General features: G+C 37.2%; 1 protein-coding gene across 1 annotated transcript; it reads right to left on the minus strand.

Moving 5' to 3' along the window:
- Positions 1-16,658: 16,658 nt before the first annotated feature.
- OR1E1 (olfactory receptor family 1 subfamily E member 1) lies at positions 16,659-17,603 on the minus strand. Its single transcript, NM_001391656.1, has one exon. It carries the CDS (start codon positions 17,601-17,603, stop codon positions 16,659-16,661), a length of 945 nt encoding a protein of 314 aa, NP_001378585.1.
- Between the last annotated feature and the right edge of the window lie 5,327 nt (positions 17,604-22,930).

Consider the following 22,930-nt stretch of genomic DNA (forward strand, 5'->3'; position numbering starts at 1 on the left):
ACCAGACTGTGAATATCCTAAAACATCTTAGGATTGTAGAAGGCATTATCCTGTGAGCAACAATAAGCCATTAGTGGCCCTTGATGGAGTGTCATGAAAGACATATATTTTGGAAAGATTCTCAGGGTGATAGAATCTCTTTTGACAATCCAAGTCCCTATAAACCTACCCCGGAGGAGAGAGAAACCTGCAGCTGACAAGGATTAGATCTCTATGACCCACCATAAGCAGATATATGGAAAGGACAAGAATAAGAGACAAGATAAACACTCTCAGATCACGTTCAATTATTCCTCAAGCCAAGTAAAAAAAGAAATGCAGTTTGAATCCCACTGAAGTACTTCTAGCTCCTTAGCTCTCTAGGAAAACCTTAATAGCACCCCACCACCATCATCATCTCTCCTACTCTCCAAATGTCAGACTAACTCTTAGTCTCCAGTTCTTCCTTGTGTTGCAATTGGTCACAAGGCCAATAGCTAACATTTATAACTCCTGCTCTCACTACACATTCCACGTTCGCCCTGGCCATCATCCCAGCTTGATGGAGTTTTTGACACAGTGGTAATGCAAGCCTTAATCCCTAGGCATATGAATCCTCCTTGGTCTCGCCCTTATTGGGTTGTTATACTTTTCATTAACATTTATTACTGAACATGAAAATACTAAGTGGCATTTAAAGAATTCCCCAGAATTTCAGACATGGTCCTCTCTGCTCTACTCGGGTGGAGCAACACAAATGATGGGTTTTTTCCCTTGGTGATCAATATCACCACCCCAGGCAGAATGGCAACCCTGCTCTTTATATTATCAGTTCATATAAGAACTACAAAAAGTCCAAGTCATAGGCTCAACTTCCAATTCAGTGAAACCATTGTTACATCTCCAGTAAAATTTCTCCTCCCTTGATAACCATATAAGACACCTCTTGCACACCAGTTTCAATTCTCTGGCCACAGCTGCAGTAACCAGCTCTGCCATAACTTCAACTAGCTGCAGTAAATGCAATCTGACAGTACCTCACCTCAGTTCTGCTCCACATGCTCCTTTCTTCCTAAAGGGACTTCTCTGACTCCACGAACAGGATGTCATGAGGAACTTTCTTGATACTCATACAAATATTTAGATGTATGACCCACTTTGACTGAATCATTGTAGAGAGTATGAGGTAGAGATGAAGGTTCATTTTTTTTTTGCATACAGAAATCCAATTTTTCAAGCACTGATTGTTGAAAAGACTATTCTCCACTGAATTGTCTTTACACCTTTGTCAATGATCAATGAACAATATGAGTGGATCTATTCCTGGACTCTATATGCTATTCTATGCTCTCTGTACTGATCTATATTTCTATCTCTTCTCTAATACCACAATTTTCTGATTATTTTAACTTCATAGTAAGTCTGGAAACCAAGTAATGTGAGTTTTCCTACTTTGTTCCTTGTTTCCAATCAAATTTGGTCTTCTTAGTTTCTTTGCCTATACACACAAATTTTATCATCAGATTCTCAATTTGTACCAAAAGAAATCCTGTTGGAATTTTGATTGGAATTGTATCAAATCTCTAGATCAGTTTCAGAAGAGTCAACATCTTAAAAATATTTAGCCTTCCAATCCATGAACATGTTATAACTATCCATTGCCTTATTATCTGTGTGATTTCTTTATTTTTATTTTGTGTGTATGTCATAGCCTAAAGAGGCTTTTATTTATTTATTTTTTATTGAGATAACATTGGCTTATAACATTATATAAATTTCATTGGCTTATAACATAATATAAATTTATGTAAATTTACATCATTACATTTCATTTTCTGTGTACATTATATTATGTTGACCTCCCAAAGACTAATTACCATCCATCACCATACATATGTGCCTAATCATCCTTTTTGCCCGCCTCCCTCCTCCCTTTCCCTCTTGTGACTACCAATCCAATCTCTGTCTCTACGAGTTTGTTTGTTGTTGTTTTTATCTTCTATTTACAAGTGAGATCATACTGTATTTGACTTTCTCCCTCTGACATATTTCACTTAGCATAGTACCCTCAAGTTCCATCCATGTTGTCACAAATGGCAAGATTTCATCTTTTTTATGGCTTAGTATTTCATCGTGTATATATACCACATCTTCTTTATCCATTCGTCCCTTGATGGGCACCTGGGTTGCTTCCAAGTCTTGGCTATTGCTAATAATGCTGCAATGAACTAGGGATGCATAAGTCTTTATGCATGTGCGTTTTCATGTTCTTTGGATAAATACCCAGCAGTGGAATAGCAGGATCATATAGAACTATACTAAGAAGTCCTATTCTTAGCATTTTGAGGAATCTCCATACTGTTTTCCATAGTGGCTGCACCAGTTTGAACTCCCACCAGCAGTGTATGAGAGTTTCATTTTTGCCACATTCCCTCCAACACTTATTTCTTTTCCTGTTAATTATACCCATTCTGATGGGCGTGAGGTGATATCTCATTGAAGTTTTGATTTGCATTTCCCTAATAATTAGTGATGTTGAACATGTCTTCATGTGCCTGTTGGCCATCTGTATATCTCCTTAGAAAAAACGTCTGTTCAGATCTCTTGCCCATTTTTTAATTGGGTTGTTAGTGTTTTTGTTATTGAGATGTATGAGTTCTTTACATATTTTGGATACTAACCACTTATCAGACATATGGTTTGCAAATACCTTCTCCCAATTGTTAGGTTGTCTTTTCGTTTTGTTGATCGTTTCCTTTGCTGTGCAGAAGCTTTTTAGTTTGATCCCATTTGTTTATTTTTTCTATTGTTTCCTTTGCCTGGTCAGACATGGTACTTGAAAACATGCTGCTAAGACCAGTGTTGAAGAGCGTGCTGCCTATGTTTTCTTCTAGAAATTTGGTGGTTTCAGGTCTTACATTCAAGTTGTTAATCCATTTTGAGTTAATTTTTGTGTACGGCAAAGGATAATGGTCTGCTTTCATTCTTTTGCATGTGGCTGTCCAGTTTTCCCAACAACATTTATTGGAGAGACTCTCCTTTCTCCATTGCATGTTCTTGGTTCCCTTGTCGAAAATTAGCTGTCCACAGATGTGTGAGTTTATTTCTGGGCTCTTGATTCTGTGCCGTTGATCTGTGTGTCTATTTTTGTGCCAGAACCTGGCTGTTTTGACTACTATAGATTTGTAGTACATTTTGAAATCAGGGAGTGTGATACCTCCAGCTTTATTATTTTTTCTCAGAATTCCTTTGGCTATTTGGAGTCTTTTGTTTTTCCATATAAATTTTAGGATTCTTTGTTCTATTTCTGTGAAAAATCTCGTTGGAACTTCATATCAAAGATTGCATTGAATCTGTAGATTGCTTTAGGAAATATGGACATTTTAACAAAAAATTGGAAGAGTTTGAGAAGGATAGGTATTAAGTCTTCTTTGAATGTTTGGTAGAATTCACCAGGGAAGCCATCTGATCCTGGACTTTTATTTTGGGGGAAGTTTTTGATTACTGTTTCGATCTCCCTACTGGCGAGTGGTCTACTGAAATTCTCTATTTCTTCTTGATTCAGTTTTGGAAGGTCATATGATTCTAAGAATTTATCCATTTCTTCTAGATTATCCAATTTGTTGGTGTATAGCTTTTCAAAGTATTCTCTTAGAATCTTTTGCATTTATGAGGTGTCAATTGTAATTTCTCGTCTTTCATTTCTGATTTTATTTATTTGAGCTTTCTATTTTGGGGACATAGATATTTACAAGTGTTATATCCTCTTGTTGGATTTTTCCCTTTATCATTATGTAGTGCCCTTCTTTGTCTCTTGCTACAGTTGTTTTACACTCTATTTTGTCTGATATAAATATTGCTACCATAGCTTTCTTTTCATGGTCATTTGCGTGGTGTATCTTTTTCCATCCCTTCACTTTCAGTTCGTGAGTGTCTTTAGGACTCAAGTTTGTCTCTTGTATGCAGCATATATATACGTCTTTTTTTTTATACAATCAGCCACCCTGGGCCTTTTTTTTTTTTAATTTTTGGTACGGAAGATTGTCGCTAACATCTGTAACAATCTTCCTCTGTTTTGTATGTGGGATACCACCATGGTATGGCTTGATGAGCAGTGTGTAGGTCCATGCCTGGGATCTGAACCAGTGAACTCCAGGCCGCAGAAGTGGAGCATGTGAACTTAACCTCCAAACTATGCCTTTTGATTGGAGCAGTTAGTCCACTGACATTTAAAGTAGCTATTAATAAGAATGTACTTATGCCATTTTGTTACCTTTTTCTGGGCATTTTAGTAGTTCTTCTCTGTTCCTTTCTTCTTCTCTTGCTCTCTTCCCTTGTGGTTTGATGTCTTTCTTTAGTATTAGGTCTGGGTTCCTTTATCTTAATTTTTTGTGTATTTATTATAGGTTTCTGGTTTGCGATTACCATGAGGTTCATATATAATAACCTACATATACAGCAATCTACATTAAGTTGATGGTCTCTTAAGTTTGTGCTCTTGCTAAAAACTGTACTCTTTTACTTCCCTCCTCCTAAATTTGATATCATATCTAACCTCTTTTTGATGCATGTGATCCATTACTCTCTTATCATGGAAATAGATAATTTTAGTACTTTTGTGTTTTGATCTTCATATTAGCTTCATAGGTGGTTGGTCTGCTACCTTTACTGTATATTTACCTTTGCCAGTGATTTTATTGTTTTTTGATAATTTTCTTATTCCTCTTTGTGGTCTTTTCTTTTCCACTTAAATAAGTCCCTTTAACACTTCTTGTAAGACTGGTTTCTTGGTGATAAACTCCTTTAGTTTTTGCTTGTCTGGAAAACTTTTATCTCTCCTTCCATTTTGAATGATAACCTTGCCCAGTATTCTTGGCTGTAGGTTTTTTCCTTTCAGCAATTTAATTATATCATGGCACTACCTTCTAGTGTGTAAGGTTTCTGCTGAGAAGTCAGCTGATAGCCTTACAGGATTTCCTTTGTATGTAACTTGCTGCAGTTCTCTTGTTTTTAGGATTCTCTCTTTACCTTTAATTCTTGACATTTTAATTATAATGTGTCATGGTGTGGGCCTCTTTGGGTTTATCTTGTTTGGTGCTCTCTGTGCTTCCTGTACCTGGATGTCTGTTTCCTTCCTTAAGTTAGGAAAGTTTTCGGCTATTATTTCATCAGGTAGATTCTCTGCCTCTTTGTCTGTATCTTCTCCTTCTGGGTTGCCTATAATATAGATGTTAGTGCACTTGATGTTATCCCAGAGACCCCTTAGACTGTCCTCATTCTTTTTAACTCTTTTTTCTTTTATCTGTTCAGTTTGGGTGATTTCCTCTAGTCTTTCATCCAGCTTGCTGATCTGTTCTTCTGCATCATCTACTCTGCTATTGAGTCCCTCTAGTGAATTTTTCGTTTTCATTATTGTATTCTTCATTTCTGATTAGTTCCTTTTTATATTTTCCCATTCTTTGTTGAAGTCCTCTCTGAGATCATCCACTCTTCTCCCAAAATCAGTGAGCATTTTTATGGCTATTTGTTTGTATTCTTTATCAGGTAGATTATTTATCTCTGTTTCATCAGTTCTTTTTTCTGAGGATTTGTTCTGTTCCCTTATTTGGAATGTACTCCTTTGTCTCCTCATTTTGCCTCTTTCTCTGTGCTTATATCTATGTATTAGGCAAATCAGCTAAATCTCCTGATCTTGAAGACGTAGCCTTATGTAAGAGATGCCTTATGAGGCCCAGTAATGTGCTTCCCTCTCGTCACTAGTTCCAAATGTTCCAGGAGCATCTCCTGTGTGGGTTATGTGTATCCTTATGTTGTGGCAAGGTTGCTCTTGCTGGAGGTGCCAAGGGAGCTGGGCTGTCACCCTGGCCAGTGGTTGTAATGCTCAGCTGTGTGTGGCTTCTATGGTCCCTTCAGTCACTTTATCAGGCATGGGGAGCCCCAGCACAGTTGGCTGCAAGGTCTAATAGCACTTTCCTGTTGCAGTTTTTCTGTTAAGTGAGTAGGTTATGATTTCTTTAATCAGTGTTGTGTGATTTTTTAAGATATATATCTTGCATATATTGTGTAAGATTTGTATATAATGATTTAATGGTTTGGTGCTATTGTAAATGGTACTTAAATGTGTTTTGTAACTTTCCACATATTAATTGATAGTTGATGTAAATATAATTTTAATGTATTAATGTTATTTATACATATACACAACTTTTTACTATATTTATTTTCTATCCTATCACCTTACTAAACTCACTTATTAATTCTAGAACTTTTTAAATGTTCTTTGGATTTTATACATAGACAATTATGTTGCCTATTAATAGAGATGGTTTAATTTCTTACTTTCCAACCTGTAAACTTTTTATTTATTTTTCTTGCCCTTTTTCACTGCCTAGGACTTCCAGTACAATGTTGAATAAAAGTGCTGACAATAAACAATTTTACTTTGTTGAGCTTAGGGAGACAGCATTCAATCTTTCTCCATTATGATGTTAGCTACAGTTTTCTAAAAGTTGCTCTTCCCTCAGGTTGAGGAAGTTTCATTCCATTCCCTGTTTGCTGAGAGTTTTAATCACAAATTGGTTAAATTAATGTTGAATTTTTTTGTCAAAGACCTTTTCTGCGCCTATGGAGATGATTTTTTTTCCAGATAAAATTCCCTTTTTAAAAGCAAAGGACCACTTGACAGCAATGTGACACACGATCCAAAGAACTGAAATTTGGAATATAGCTTTAATTAAATAGTTTCTTTAAGGTTTCACACCATGGTGGAGATTTCTTTAGCATATGGGTTTTTCCTTTAGTTCTTGATATGATCATTTAGATTGATCAATTTTTGAATGTTGAAGCAGCTTCTGATTCCCAGATAAATTCCACTTGATAGTGATGTATTATGTTTTTCATATATTGTTACATTCTATTTGTTTGTATGTTTGATTTTTAGTGTCTATGTTCATGAAGAATATTGGTTTATAGTTTTCTTGTAATGTCTTTACATGGTGTTTGTACCAGGAACTCATTAAAGCAGTTGATAAGTAGTTCCTCATCTCTTATATTCTGGACAAGTTTGCACAGAATTAGCATTACAGGCATACCTCAGGGATAGCACGGGTTTAGTTCCAGACCACCACAATAAAGTGAATATTGCAATAAAGCGAGTCACACAATTTTTTCATTTTCCAGTGCATGAAAAGTTATGTTTACACTATACTGTAGTCAATGAAGTGTGGGATAGCATTATGTCTAAAAAAATATACATATCTTAATTTAAAAAGACTTTATTGCTTTAAAAAAATGCTAACCATCATCTAAGTCTTCAGTAAGATGTAATCTTTTTGCTGCTAGAGGGTCTTACCTCGATGTTGATGGCTGCTGACTGGTTAGGGTGGTGATTGCTGAAGGCTGGGGTGGCTATGAATACCTCTCAAAATAAGACAACAGTGAAGTTTGCCATATTGATTGACCCTTCCTTTCATGAATGATTTCTCTGTGGCATGTGATGCTGTTGGATAGCATTTTACCCACAGTAGAACTTCTTTCAAAATTGGAGTCAATCCTCTCAAACCCTGCCACTGCTTTATCAACTAAGTTTATGTAATATTCTAAATCCTTTGTTGTCGTTTCAACAGTCTTCACAGCATCTTCACCAGGAGTAGATTTCATCTCAAGAAGCCACTTTCTTTGCCCATCTGTAAGAATCTTTGCCTCATCCATTAAAGTTTTATCATGAGATTGCAGCAATTAATTCACATCTTCAGGCTACACATCTAATTCTAGTTCTCTTACTATTTCCACCAAATCTGGGGTTACTTCCTCCACTGAAGTCTTGAACCCCTCAAAGTCATCTATCAGGGTTGGAATCAACTTCTTCCAAACTTCTGTTAATGTTGATATTTTAACTTCTTCCTATGAATCACAAATGTACTTAATGGCACCCAGAATGATGAATCTTGTCTAGAAGGTTTTCAATTTACTTTGCCCAGATCAATCAGAGGAATCACTATCTACAGCAGCTATATCCTTATGAAATGTATTTCTTAAATAATAAGACTTGAAAGTCAAAATTACTTTTTGTTCCATGGGCTGCAGAATAAATGTTGTTAACAGGCATGAAAACAATATTAATCTCATTGTACATTCTCCATTAGAGCTCTTGGGTGACCAGGTACATTGTCAATAAGCAGTTTCTTTGGAAAAGAATCTTTTTTTCTGAGCTCTCAACAGTGGGCTTAAAATATTCAGTAAACCACATTGTAAACAGATGTGCTGTCATACAGGCTTTGTTGTTTCATTTACAGAGCATAGGCAGAGTAGATTTATTGCAATTCTTAAGGGCCCTAGGATTTTCAAAATAGTAAATGAGCATTGGCTTCAACTTAAAGTCACCAGCTGCATTTGTGCCTAACAAGAGAGTCTGGCTGTCCTTTGAGGCTTTGAAGACAGGCATTGACTTCTCTCTAGCTATGAAAGTCCTAGATGGTCTTCTTATAAGACTATTTCACTTACTTTGAAAATCTGATGTTTAGCATAGCTACCTTCATTAATTATCTTAGTTAGATCTTAATAACTTGCTGCAGCTTCTACATCAGCACTTGCCGCTTCATCTTGCACTTTTATGTCATGGAGATGGCTTCTTTCCTTAAACTTCATAAACCAACCTCTGCTAGCTTCAAACTTTTCTTCTGCAGCTTCCTCACCTCTCTCAGCCTTCACAGAATTAAAGAGAGTTAGAGATTTGCTCTGGATTAGGCTTTGGCTTAAGAGAATGTTGAGACTGATCACTTCTGTCCAGACCACTAAAACTTTCTCCATATCAGCAATATGGCTGTTTCACATTCTTATCATTTGTATGCTCACTGGAGTAGCACATTTAATTTCCTTCAAGAACTTTTCTTTGTATTCACAACTTGGCTAACTGTTTGGTGCAAGAGGCCTAGCTTTCAGCCTATCTAGACTTTCAACATGCCCTCCTCACTCAGCTTAATCATTTCTAGCTTTTGATTTAAAGTGAGAGATATGTGACTCTTCCTTGAACTTGAACACTTAGAGGCCACTGTAGTGTTATTAATTACCCTAATTTCAACACTTTTGTGTCTCAGGGAATAGAGAGGCCCAAGGAGAAGGACAGAGATGGGAGAATGGCTGGTTAGTGTAGTCAGAATACACGACATTTATTGATTAAGTTCCCCATCATATGGGCACAGTTCATGGTGCCCAAAAACAATGACAATAGTAACATCAAAGATCGCTGATCACAGATCACCATAACAAATATAACAATAATGAAAAACTTGAAATACTGCAAAATTTACCAAAATGTGACACAGAGAAATGAAGTGAGCAAATGCTGTTTGAAAAATGTTGCTGATAGACTTGCTTGGTGCAGGGTTACCACAAATCTTCAATGTATAAAAAATGCAATATCTAAAAGTACAATAAAGTGAAGTGCAATAAAATGAGGTATGTGTGTATTTCTTCCTTAACTGCTTCATATAATTAACCAGTAAAGCCATCTGGTCCTGGAGTTTTCTTTGTCAGAGAGGTCTTAGCTACAAATTCAATTTCTTTAATAGAAATGACTATTGAAGTTATCTATTCTTTGTGAGTGAGCTTTGGAAATTGTGTTTTTCAACAAGTTTATCCATTTCATCTAACTTGTAGCATTTATGGGCATATAATTGTTCATACTATTCCATTATTATTCTTCTAATGTCTGTAGGAGTTTGTAGTGATATTCTTTATTTCTTTCCTGATATTTATATTTTGTGTTTTTCTTTTTTCTCCTCTTATTCATTTGGACTAAAAGTTTATCTATTCTATTTAGCTTTTCAAAGAACTAACTGTTGGTTTCAATGATTTTTATGCTTCATTTTTCTGTTCTCAATTTCACTGATTTCTGCTCTTTGTGTTATTTCTTTTCTTTCTTTTGCTTTAATTTGTTCTTCTTTTCCTATGTACTTATGTTGGAAGCTTAGATCACTGATTTGAGACTGCTCATTGATTAGTTCTTTTGTAATATAAGCATTTGATGCTATGTATTTTCCTTTCAGTACTGCTTTAGCTGCATCCTACTAATTTTGAAATGCTATCTTTTCATTTTAATTCAAAATATTTTATAATTTTCTTTATGACTTCCTATTTGACCCATGGGTTATTTAGAAATGTGCTGCTTATTTTCCAAATATTTGAGATATGGCGACTTTGTACCAAGTATAAAAATCATTTCCAGGCACACTGTGGATCTAAATGCAAAAGAATATTACAATAGAACAGAACAATAAAGCTTCTAAAAGATAATATAGAATATCACCAGAACTTTTGAGGAAGAAAAGATTTCATTACAAGTAATAAAAAGCATTGACTATAAAGGGAAACGTTGCTATAAAAGACTACATTTATTTTTTTTAATTCTGCAATCAAAAGATACCATAAGAGTGAAATATCTTGCAAGTCACAAATTATAAGAAGATATTTGCAACACATATAACATACATAATAGTCTAGGATAGTTTAAAGTTATTGTATCCAGAATAAAGAACGCCTACAAGTCAATAAGAAAAAAATTTAATAGGAAAATGAACAAGGGGCTTAAACAGACATTTTATAAAAGAGGATATCTGAATGACCAGTAAATACAAAAAGAGGCTCAATCTCATTAGATACCAGAGAAATACAAAAAATGAGATACCACTACACATTCACCAGAATAACTAAAATAAAAAAAATACTGTCAATATTAGTGTTGGTAAGGATGTGAAGAAACTAGAATTCTCATATTCTTCTTGGAGATGTGCAATTTGGTGTGATTGCTTTGGAAATATCTTTGGTAATGTCTACTATATTAGAATGCAGGCCTACTCTATGACCCAGAAATTTTACTCCTAGGTATTTATCCAATAGAAAGGTATACATATATGTAAGAAAATACATATACAAAAATATTCATAGTAGCATTATCTGTAATAGCTACTCAGAAATCAAAAGGAACATACTACCAACACATACAACTATATGGATGAATCTCAAAACATCATGCTGAGCAAAAAGAACACCAAAAAATACAAAAGAGTACATACTATATGATTCCCATTTATTTGAAGTTCAAAACCAGGAAATCTAATCTATTATTTAGTGACAGAAATCAGATCAGTATACAACTGGATCAGAGGATGACTGATTGCAAAGGATCACAAGGGAACTGTGGGCTGACTGAAACCTAGATTTGGACTGGAATTGAGGTCATCTGAGCACTTACATTTGTCAAAACTCATTGAACTATCCACTTAAAAGGGGTGCATTTTATTGTATGTAAACTATATTTCAATAAAAATTTTCAGTGGCTGGCCCAGTGGCATAGTGGTTAAGTTTGCACACTCCACTTCAGTGGCCCAGGGTTCGCAGGTTCAGATCCTGTGGACCTAGCACCACTTATCAAGCCACACTACGATGCATCCCACGTAAAACAGAGAAAGATTTGCACAGATGTTAGCTCAGTGATGATCTTCCTTAAGCAAAAAGAGGAAGATTGGCAACAGATGTTAGCTGAGGGCCAATCTTCCTCACAAAAAATATTATTTTCAGAATACATGAGATTCAGAGCAAGGAAAGTTATCAGAGATAAAGAGAGGCATTACAGAGTGATAAAGGGCTCAGTTCTCTACGAGGCTATAGCAATCCTTAACATATATGCACCCAACAACCAAGCATGTAATATGTGAGGGAAAAACTGCAAGAAGAAATAGGTGAATCTACTATTAGAGTTGGAGACTTCGACACCCCTCTCTCAGAAATGGACAGATCCAGTAGGCAGAAAATCAGTAAGAACATAGTTGAACTCAACACCACCATCAATCAACTGGGTATAATGGACATCTACGGACTACTTCATCCAACAACAGTGGAATATACACTCTTCTCAGGTTCACATAGAATATTCACCAAGGCACACCACATTCTAGGACACAAACACACCTTAACAAATTTAAAAGAATAGACATCATACAATGTCTGCTGTCAGGCCACAGTGGAATTAAACCAGAAATAAATAACAGAAAGATACCTAGAAAATCCAAAAATGTTTGGCAATTAAACACACACTTCTAAATAACACATAGGTCAAAGAAGATATCTCAAGGGAAATTTCTTAATATTTTGAACTAAATTAAAATACAATTTATCAAAGGCAGTGCCTGAAGGAAATTTATAGTGCCGAATGTATATGTTAGAAAAGAAGAAAGATCTAAAATCAATGATCTAAGTTTCACCTTAGGAAACTAGAAAACGAAGAGCAAATTAAATCCAAAGCAAGGAGAAGAAAATAAATAATAAAAATAAGAGCAGAAATCAATGAAATTGAAAAGAGAAAATCAGTAGAAAAAAATCAATGAAATAAAACCTAGTTCTTTGAAGAGAGCAATAAAATTAATACACCTCTAGTCAAGCTAACTAAGAAAAAAAGAGACAGGACACAAATCACTAATATCAGAAATGAAAGAAGGGACATCACTACAGATCTCATGAATATTAAAAGGATAATAAAAGAATACTATGAACAACTGTATGACCACAAATTTTATAAGCTAGATGAAATAGATCTTGAAATATCTTGAATATTTTGAAAGATCTTTTGAATATCTTAAAAGACACAATCTGCCAAAATTCATACAAAAAGAAATAGACAATCTCAATAAGTCTATATATGTTTTTTACTGAGTCAATATTAATAAACTCCCAAAACAGAGTATCAGGCCCAGATGGGTTTGCCTGTAAATTCTACCAAAAACTTAAGGAAGAAATTATACCAATTTTCCACATTAAGGACACACATAGGCTCAAGTCACAGGATGGAAAAAAATATTCCATTCAAGTGGAAACCAAAAAGAGAGCAAGAGAAGCTATACTTATATCAGACAAAATAGAATTCAAACCAAAAACAGTAACAATAGACAAAAAAAGCCATTACATAATGATAAAAGGGTCAATTCATCAAGAAGATATAACAAATCATAAATATATATGCACTCATCTTTGGAGTACCTAAATATATTAAGCAAATACTAACAGATCTGAAGGGAGAAACAGACAACAGTATAATAATAGTAGGGGACTTCAATATTTCACTTCCAACAATGGATAGATCACCCAGTCACAAATCAACAAAGAAACATCATACTTGAACCATACTTTAGACCAAATGGACCTAACAGACTTATAAAGAACAATCCATCCAACAACAGCAGAATACACATCTTCTCAAGTGCATGTGGAACACTGTCCAGGATAGATCATAAAATGGGCCACAAAAGAAGTCTTAGCAAATTTAAGATTGAAATTATACCAAGTATCATTTCTGACCACAACGGTATGAAACTAGAAGTCAATAACAGGAGGGAAGCTGGAAAATTCACAAATATGAAATTAAACAACACATTCCTGAACAACCAACGGGTCAAGGAATTAATCAAGAGGGAAATCAGTATATATCTTGAAACAAACAAAATAGAAACACAACATGCCAAAACCTATGGGATGCTGCAAAAGCAATTCTAAGGGTTAAGTTTATAGTGATAAACACCTATATTAAAAAAAAAAAAAAAGAAAGATCTCAAGTAAAAAACCTAACTTTACACCTCAGGAAAGAAGAAAAGGAAAAAACTAAACCCAAAGTTAGCACAAGGAACGAAATAGCAAAGATCAGAGCAGAAATAAATGAGATATAAACCAGAAAAACAACAGCAAAGACCAATGAAACTATAAGCTGGTTCTTCCAAAAGATAAACAAAATTGCCAAACCCTTAGTTAGATTTGAAAAAGAGAGAGAGAGAGAGAAAACTCAAAAACTAAAATCAGGAATAAAAAAGGAGACATTACAACTACCACTACAGAAATATAAAGGATCATAAGAGACTACTAGGAACAATCATATACCAACAAATTGGAAAACCTAGAAGAAATGGTTAACTTACTAGAAACATACAACGTACCAAGGCTGAATTATGAAGAAATAGAAAATCAAAACAAATCAATAAAGAGGAAAGAGATTGAGTCAGCAATCAAAACCTCCCAATGAAGAAAAGACAAGAACCAGATGGTTTCATTGATGAATTCTACCAAAAATTTAAAGAATTAATGCCAATCCTTCTCAAACTCTTCCAAAAAATTGAAGAGGAGGAAGCACTCCAAAACTCATTTTATGAGGTCAGCATTACCCTGATACCAAAGCCAGATAAGGACACTACAAGAAAGAAAACTACAGACCAATATCCCTGGTGAATATAGATGCAAAATTCTCAACACAATATTAGCAAACTGAATTCAACAGAAAATTTAAAGAATCATACAACATGATCAAGTGGAAATAAACCCTTGGGTTATTCTTTCTGATGCTACAGCAAACTAAAGCTTATGCACATCAAGGAAAACAACCAACGGAGTGAAAAGTCATCCTTTGGGGGAAGAAAATATTTCCAAACTATCATTCTGATAAGGAGTTAATATCCAAAATATGTTAGAATCTCCTACAACTCAAAAACTAAAAAAAAAAAAAAAAAGTAACCCAGTTAAAAACCAGGCAGAGGACTTAAATAGACATTTCTCCAAAGAAGACATACAAATGGCCACGAGGTACATTAAAAGGTGCTCAAAATCACTAATCATCAGGGAAACACAGATCAAAACCACAATGGGATATCATCTCACACCTGTTAGGATGGATAGTGTCAAAAAAAAGATAAGTGTTGGAGAGGATATGGAAAAACTGGAACCATTATATACCGTTGGCTATATATGCAAAGGAAATAGGACCTCGAAGAGGTTTCTGCATCCCCATGTTCATTGCAGCATTATTCACAATAGCCAATATATGGAAACAACTCAAATGTCCATCAAAAAATGAATAGATAAAGAAAATGTGCTATGTATGTACAAAAGAATATGATTCGGCAAAACAAGAAGGTAATCGTGCCATTTGTGAGAACATGGATGAGCCTAGAGGACTTTACGTTAAATGAAATAACCCAGTCATAAGTGGACAGATACTGCATGATTCCACTTATATGAGGTATCTAAAATAGTAGTCAAACTCATAGATAGAGAGAATAGACTGGTGGTTGTCAGAGGCAGCAGGGAAAGGGAAAATGAGAATTGTTTTTCAATGGGTGTAAAGTTTCTGTTATGCAAGATGAGTAAGTACTAAAGCTCTGCTGTACAATATAGTACCTACAATTAATAATATGGCATTGTGTACTCTAAAATATATTAAGAGGATAGATCTCATGGTTAATGCTTCTACAAAAAAAAAGAAAACAAAAACCATCAAAGAACACAAGGAAATTCTTGGAGCTGATGAATATGTTTAGTACATTGGTTGTAGTGAAGGTATCATGGGTGTATGTATATGTCCAAACTCAAGATGGATACATTAAATGTATATGACTTTTATAAATTACACTTCAATAAAGCTTAAAAAACCAAATGGAATAGAAAACAAAGAGCAGATATGGGAGAAATATGAAGAGTTCAATTTTTTGTATGTAAAGACTGAAGTTCTCAAAGAACATCAAGTGGAGGTGCCAACTATGAAATTGAAAATAAAAACAGAGAACTGGAGAAGGGTCTAGACTGCAGATAGAGATGTGGAGGTAAGCATAAATATGAGAGGATTAAAATGATGGGTTTAGATGCCATCCCTTAGAGGAGAGAATAAGAAAACAAATGAACCAATGTTGAAAATCTAGACAATGTCATATGTAGAGCTAAGCTTGAAAAATCAATGGCTACACCCTTTATTTCTGAGGTAGGAGGAAATGAGAAGAAGAAACCCTAAAATCAGATAGTCTGAGATCTTAAGCTCAGTACTGACCCACTCCTGGACCTTGGCAAGTCATGAAAGTTCACATTTTTTAATCTTTAAAATGGCAATTAGATTCCTCTGTGGAAACATTATAAGAGTAGAATAATATTATAGATTTAAAATTTGTTGTTAAATTCCAAAATACTAAGCAGGAGAGAGACATCTTTAAAGAGTGAAGTTCTTAACTCTGGCTTCCTTCCCCATACCTGAGGGAATAACTTTTAGGGCCCTAGCTAGAAGCTACCTCCATGCAAAGACAAACTAAACCATTGTAGAAATGGAAATAGAAAGTTCACTTGAGGTTCAGATCAGGTCAAAAAGATAATGCACACATGAAAATAAATCAGAAGAAAAAAGGCTAAGAGACAGAATGCTGTGAAGAGAAGAGGCAAGTAAAAATCTGTAGTCAACAATAAAATGTCCAGTTTAGCAGAGGTAAGCAGGAAAGTGAGATGTTTCAGTTTTAGTCAGTATGGACCTGGGAGGACGGAGTATTATTTAAAGCAGAGTTTGGGTTTAAAAAATAATAATAACACGTGATAAATTAGTTTTTCAACAACTGGAGACAGAGATTAATTGAAAGTTTTTAAATGATGCTTCTTCAGGGTCACCCAGGAAAAATAGAGGAAGGCCTTGCTAAACAGGTCACTGAGATCCCCTTTCCAAGTTCAACAACATACCTTCACTTCATCTCTGTTACTTATTGGACAATTATTTAGTATGTAATTTTAACAGAAAGTTGCATGGTGAAAAAAATGTCTGGGTGAATATCCCAATATTAATATCAATCTATCTACAGGATAATATTATGTAAAAATCCCAAGCTTTACCATCATAGAGAGAAGAGAATTTTCTTTCTGCAAAAGACTCTTCCCAGGGCTCTCTTCATGTCTCTGTTCCTCAGGCTGTAGATGAAGGGGTTCAACATGGGGGTCACCACAGTGTACATCATAGCCATGGCAATCTCCTTAACAGTAGAATTACTACCTGACGGACATAAATAGAGACCAATAACTGTCCCATAGAACAATGACACCACAGAGATGTGGGAACCACAGGTAGAGAAAGCCTTGCTGATGCCCCTCGCAGAAGGGACCTTGAGGATGGAGGAGACAATTTGTGCATAGGACAAGATGATGAGTAGAAATGGGATGACGAGAATGAATCCTCCCATGATAAATATCACCAACTCATTGACTCGGGTGTCAGAGCAGGACAGCTTCAGCAGAGCAGACATATCACAGAAAAAGTGGGGGATCATGTTGTCCCCACAAAAACATAATCTGGCCATGAGCAGGGTGTGTAACATGGCATGGAATGTGGTCAGCACCCAGGACAGCACCACCAGGGAGAGACAGAGCTTGGGGCTCATGATGGTGCTGTAGTGCAGGGGGAAGCAGATGGCCACATAGCGGTCATAGGCCATGGCCACAAGGAGGAAGCTCTCCAGGTCTGCAAAAAACAGGAAGAAGTACATTTGGGTCAGGCAGCCAGCATAGGGAATGGATGGTTCTTGGCTCTGCATGTTCTGCAACAACTTGGGAATGGTCACAGAAGAGAAGCAGATATCAGAGAAGGACAAATTGCTGAGAAACAAATACATGGGTGTGTGAAGGTGGGAATCCAGTCGAATGAGGAAAATTATGAGGAGGTTCCCCAGGATGGTGGTAACATACATGACCAGGAACAGAGCATAGAACAGGTTTTGCTGCTCTGGCTCAATCTGCAGACCCAGGAGGAGGAAGTCTGAGACGACGGTTTGATTTCTTCCTGTCATGATTTGTGTCTAGTATCTTTAGGAGAAAATAACAGTGTCCATTAAAAATCTGAATAAAAATGAACATATTTCTATGATACATGGACTGTTAGTTGTTCCACGGTAATTATTTTCACCTTCATTATCAGTAATAACACTCTCTATAACCAGGAATATAACACATCACTAAATCCAAGCCACTTTTCAGACTTGTTTTCTTCATTTCTCATTAATTAGCAGGTAACGATATTGACTCTTCCCTCCCTTCTAAGACAGTCTCATCTCTTATCTTCTGTGTGATCACACAGGTTCTCCTGATACTTCACTGGCCGCTCATCCTCAGTAACTGTGATTGGTTTGTTCTCTAACATTATCTTATATATTGGTGTTTCCTTGGGCTTTTTCCTAAACACTGTTCTCTTATAATTCTACATATTCAGTCCTGAAAGAGCTCGCCTATTCCTATGGCATCAATTACCATCTAAATCTCATGGGTAAACTTCTATCACCTTTGGAACCATATAATCAATTGCTTAATGATTATCTCCCCATGGAATATCACAAGCATCTTCAGCTCAAAGCATCCCAAGGGAAACTCATGATTTCACCCTGCACTTCTCCGAATCCACTCCTCCAAATGTCCCATATCTCAGTAAAAGAAATCCAGGCTCAAGTCATAAACCTAAGAGTTTTCTTCCATTCCCTCCTTTCTGTCACTACCAACATCCAATCTATTAAGTCCTATAGTTCTGTCATTTAATTCTCTTTCTCGTTCATCCACTCCTATCCCAACTCTCACTACCTTGGGCCAGGCTAACATCATAACTTGTCTGTACTATTGGAACAGCTTCTTAATTTATCTCCTTGCTTCCATGCTCACCCTCATTCAATCTCTTCACCCTGTGGCATTCTAAGATGAAAATCTGATCATCATTCTCCTTAACGTCTTCATGGATCTTCACAGCTTTTAAGGTAAGGCAAGACTGCTTTCAAGGGCACAAAAGGTGCTTCATAATCTGACCCTTTTCTACCTCCACAGCTTCATCTTGTCCCATAATAACACACACATTCCACTCTCCATCAATGCTAGACTTGAAAGACACAATTTCTTGCCTCCAACCTTTCACACTTGCTGGTCCTCTTGCGTAGTGTGGGGACCTGGAATTGGCCACCCCAAGATATGTCTCTTTGGCATCAGGATTATTTGAGGCTGATTGCTTTTGATAAACTGGGACAGGGAAGGAGGAATGGAACTTGCCCTTTGTTAGGACACATTTACATTTGTAAGGTAAATCTCTATCTGTAAAAGGTGCCTCCCTCTCTGTACCAGGAAGAAGAAAGGAGATGACCTTCTCTCTAAAAACTCTTAATCAATACCAAAGGCAAGGACTTAAATCTGCATTTTATTGTGCTAGTCTGGTAACCTCCTGTAACTGACTTCCCTCCCCCTCCCAACGTTGGCATCTCCTTAAAGATTAAGCATCTTTCTTTAGGCTGGGAACCGATTGCGGCGCTCATCTGTGACACCACCACCGCCCCCCCCCCCCCCCCCCGCCAGCCCGAGGCAACACACCTGCCACCCCGCGGTGTTCACTGGGACAGCAGACCTATCTGTCATTTCCATCGAGTTCTGTGCTGACAGAGCGGCCTCGTGACTATTGTAAAAGGGACATTTCAATCACATGTGAAACACCCTGTTTGCGGGTATATAACCACTATGTGTACCCCACTTCTTCGGTGCCCTTTCTTCCTTCGGGAAGAAAGGCCCCGGGCCATGGTTCCTCATAAAGCTTTGTTTAATTTTCTCTTGCTATTCTGTCTCATGTGAATTTAATTCGTTCTCCAGCTAGACGAACCCCCATTTGGGGAGAGGAAATGTCCTCCTCCCCTACAGTAGCATCTTCTTCCTTCTGCTCCCTCTTCACCTGACTTGCCCCTACTTATCCTTCAGGTATATTACATGTCACTTATTCAGCTAAACCTTCCCTTTTATCCCAGACCAAGTAAGAACACGCTTCTATGTTTCCACAGCATCCTGTGCTTGTCCCATAACACTCAATGCCCAGGAGATTATTTGTTTATAGCTGTCTTTCCTACCAGATTGTAAACTCCATGCAGGAAAGGTTCTGTCTGCCTCATGACTACAGCAGTGCCAGCACCTGGCACAGTACCCGGATGTAGCCGATGTTGCATAAATATTTCCTGGATGTGCTCCAGGCTGAGACACACATTCATCCAACTTTAAATACAGCAAACTCCTGTTAAGTCAGAATATCTACTGCTATCAAATCCTCGCAGAACAAGAACTCATTAGTTTTTGACACTTTATTACAGAATTCCCAGATGTAACCTCAGACTTATGGAAAATACTAGACTACCTCAACCACACTACTCTTTATCCTAAACAGACAACCCAGTATACACAGCTACACTGTCACTTTTTCCTTGTTGATATCCATAGGATTCAGTGATATTACTCCGAAAAAAATTAATCTGATGGGGAGGTTTAGTAATTTGGGGAGAAAAGGAAAAAAATAGAGATAATTACTACCCTTGAGACCTTGCTCCAGTTCTTCTCCAGATATTCATACCTCAAAGTGTGCCTCAGGGCTGACTAAGAAAGCTAAGGAGGAGCATTAAGGGATACGGGAAGTTCCTTCTCTAAAGAAACATAACCTAGTTCATCCGCTGGGATTTTCACCCTGCTGATGCTGTTTAATTGAGCCACATTCCTAATTTTCAACATGTTGGCATAATGTGCTGGTGTTGCAGTAGAGAAAAGCATCAAGTGAAGTTTCATATGCCTAATTTCTCAGAATTTTTCTCCTCTGGGAAACTAGTGGGCCTCATCTCTGGTGTCAACGGTCTCATTAGGAATCACAAACCAGAAAGCCGGCACTTGCAGATGCTGCCACTGATCAAGCATATGAGCGTCAGCTGCTCCTATAATGATGCCCTCCCCCTACCCCCCATCTTCACCTGGTGGAATCAGTAGTTCTCAGTCTGGACTGCAAATAAGAATCACAAAGGGCAGTGCTTCTAAAAGTTTAATTTACATGTGAACTACCTAAGGGCCCTGTTAAATGCTGATTTTGATTTAGTAGGTCTGTGTGGTGCCTAAAATTACGCATTTTATAAGCACAGATTTTACATTTGGCGATGCTGGTTTGTGGACCATACTTTGAGCTACACATTTTTAAAATACAGATTACTGCACCCTCCCCCAATAAGTGTAATCAGAATCCCTGAGGAGGGCTAGCCTCTCAAAGCATTTTAAAGTTCTTTGTGTAATTCAAATACATAGTCAAGGGTTAAGAACCTCTACATTAAATGCCTGTCTCACAGAGATGTCTTGTGTTGAAATGATACAATTTTATGAGATTCATTACAAAGTAATATTTATGAATGCTATCCTTAATAAAAAGATTAATACAACTGGTGAACATCAGTCAAAATATTTCTATAATGTGGAAAAATCTTGGAAGGCTGAGAGATGGAGAAGAAGAGGGTTATCATATGTGAAAAACCATCCTGCAGAACATCATACAAACTGGTAATCAAGATCCTCACGTTGGAAGGACCATAAGGGACCAGCTCATTCACCCTCTGCCCAACTTACCCAGTGTGCCTGAGGGTGACTCCAGGAGCCTGACCTGAGATTCTGCTCCCCTTTATTCACTAAGGCATGTGAAGTAACACCCTCTGGTGTTATCACCTGTGTCTGCAACATCCCTTCTCACATCTCCCACCCTACACAACCCTGGGCCAAAGGGGCCCTGGATCCCAGAGGAGTCCGGATCCTGGAGGAACTCATTAAAGAAGAAATAATTACCCAGGACCTCTCTAGGACAAATGCTCTGAGACTCCTGGAGCAGTGATTGATTACAGTCACTGAACACACTTGACTATAGTTTGGGGGAAGATGGGTATGGAGAGCAGCACATGCATGGATGCTTAATCACTGCCTGTTTAGGGAATGGACAGTAGTCCTGTGGGGTTGGAGCCTACATTTTTGAAGATGAAGGAAGATGGTTGGAGAAGCCATAAAAACAAGCAGGGACCAGACTGTGAATATCCTAAAATATCTTAGAATGTGGGAGTTTAGGCGTTATCCTATGGGCAAAAAGAAGCCATCAGAGGTCTTTGAGCAGAGTACCACCATGAAAGGCATATATTTTGGAAAGATTCCCAGGGTGGAATAATCTCACTACAACCCAATTCCCCATAAAAATACCTCAGGGGAGAGAGACACCTGCTGTTAACAAGGATTAAACTACTATGCTCAACCATACGCAGATTTATGGAAAGGATAATAAAAGATAAACTCTCCTACATCAGATTCAACTCTTCCTCAGGCCTACATAGAAAAGAAACCCAGATTTGTATCCCACTGAGGTACGTACAGCTTCTTACCTCTGTAGAAAAACCTTAATAACACCCCGCTACCACCGTCATCTCTAGTACTCTCCCTATGTGTCAGATTACCTCCAGTTTACAGCTCTTCCTCACCCTGCAATTGATCACAAGGCCATAGCTAACATTTATAATTCTTTCTCCCATTGCTATTCCACATTCCCTTTGTCATCATCTCAGCTCAATGGGGTTCTTTACATTCAACCTTCATTCCTCTGGAGTCTGAATCCTCAGTTTTATCACCTTTATTGGGTTGCTACAGTTTCATTAACTTTTACTAAGTGGTACCCCAAAGAATCTCCTGGATATCAGGCATGGTCATTCCTTTCCTTGTTATGTAGAGAAACTCAATTTTCTATTGGTAATTTGGATTGAATTACTCCAGACAGTATGGTAACTCCTTTGTTTTCCTGTTGGTTCAGTTACATAACCCAAAATGGCCAAGCAGCAGTCTCAGCTTCCAGAGACTAGAACCATTGAAGCAACCCTGGTAGAAGTATTCTTCCCTTGGGAACTGTATCAGACACTTCTTGTGCACCACTCAGATTCTCTCAGACATCATTTTTTTTTTTTTAGATTTTTTTTTCCTTTTTCTCCCCAAAGCCCCTGGTACACAGTTGTATATTCTCTGTTGTGGGTCCTTCTAGCTGTGGCATGTGGGACACCGCCTCAGCATGGCTTGATGAGCAGTGCCATGTCCGCGCTCAGGATTCGAACTGACGAAACACTGGGCCACCTGCAGCAGAGCGCGCGAACTTAACCACTCAGCCACGGGGCCAGCCCCTCTCAGACATCATTTTTAATCCAGCCACAGCTGCAGTAACCTGTTCTGCAGACTTCAATCAGCTTTACACAGATACAATCCGACTGCATTATCTCAGGCCTGTTCCACCTGCTTCTTGCATCGTGCCGTAGTGTTTCTCTGATTCCATTGA

The sequence above is a fragment of the Equus caballus genome, chromosome 11, assembly GCF_041296265.1.
Source record: "Equus caballus isolate H_3958 breed thoroughbred chromosome 11, TB-T2T, whole genome shotgun sequence".
NCBI classification, from domain to species: Eukaryota; Metazoa; Chordata; class Mammalia; order Perissodactyla; family Equidae; genus Equus; species Equus caballus.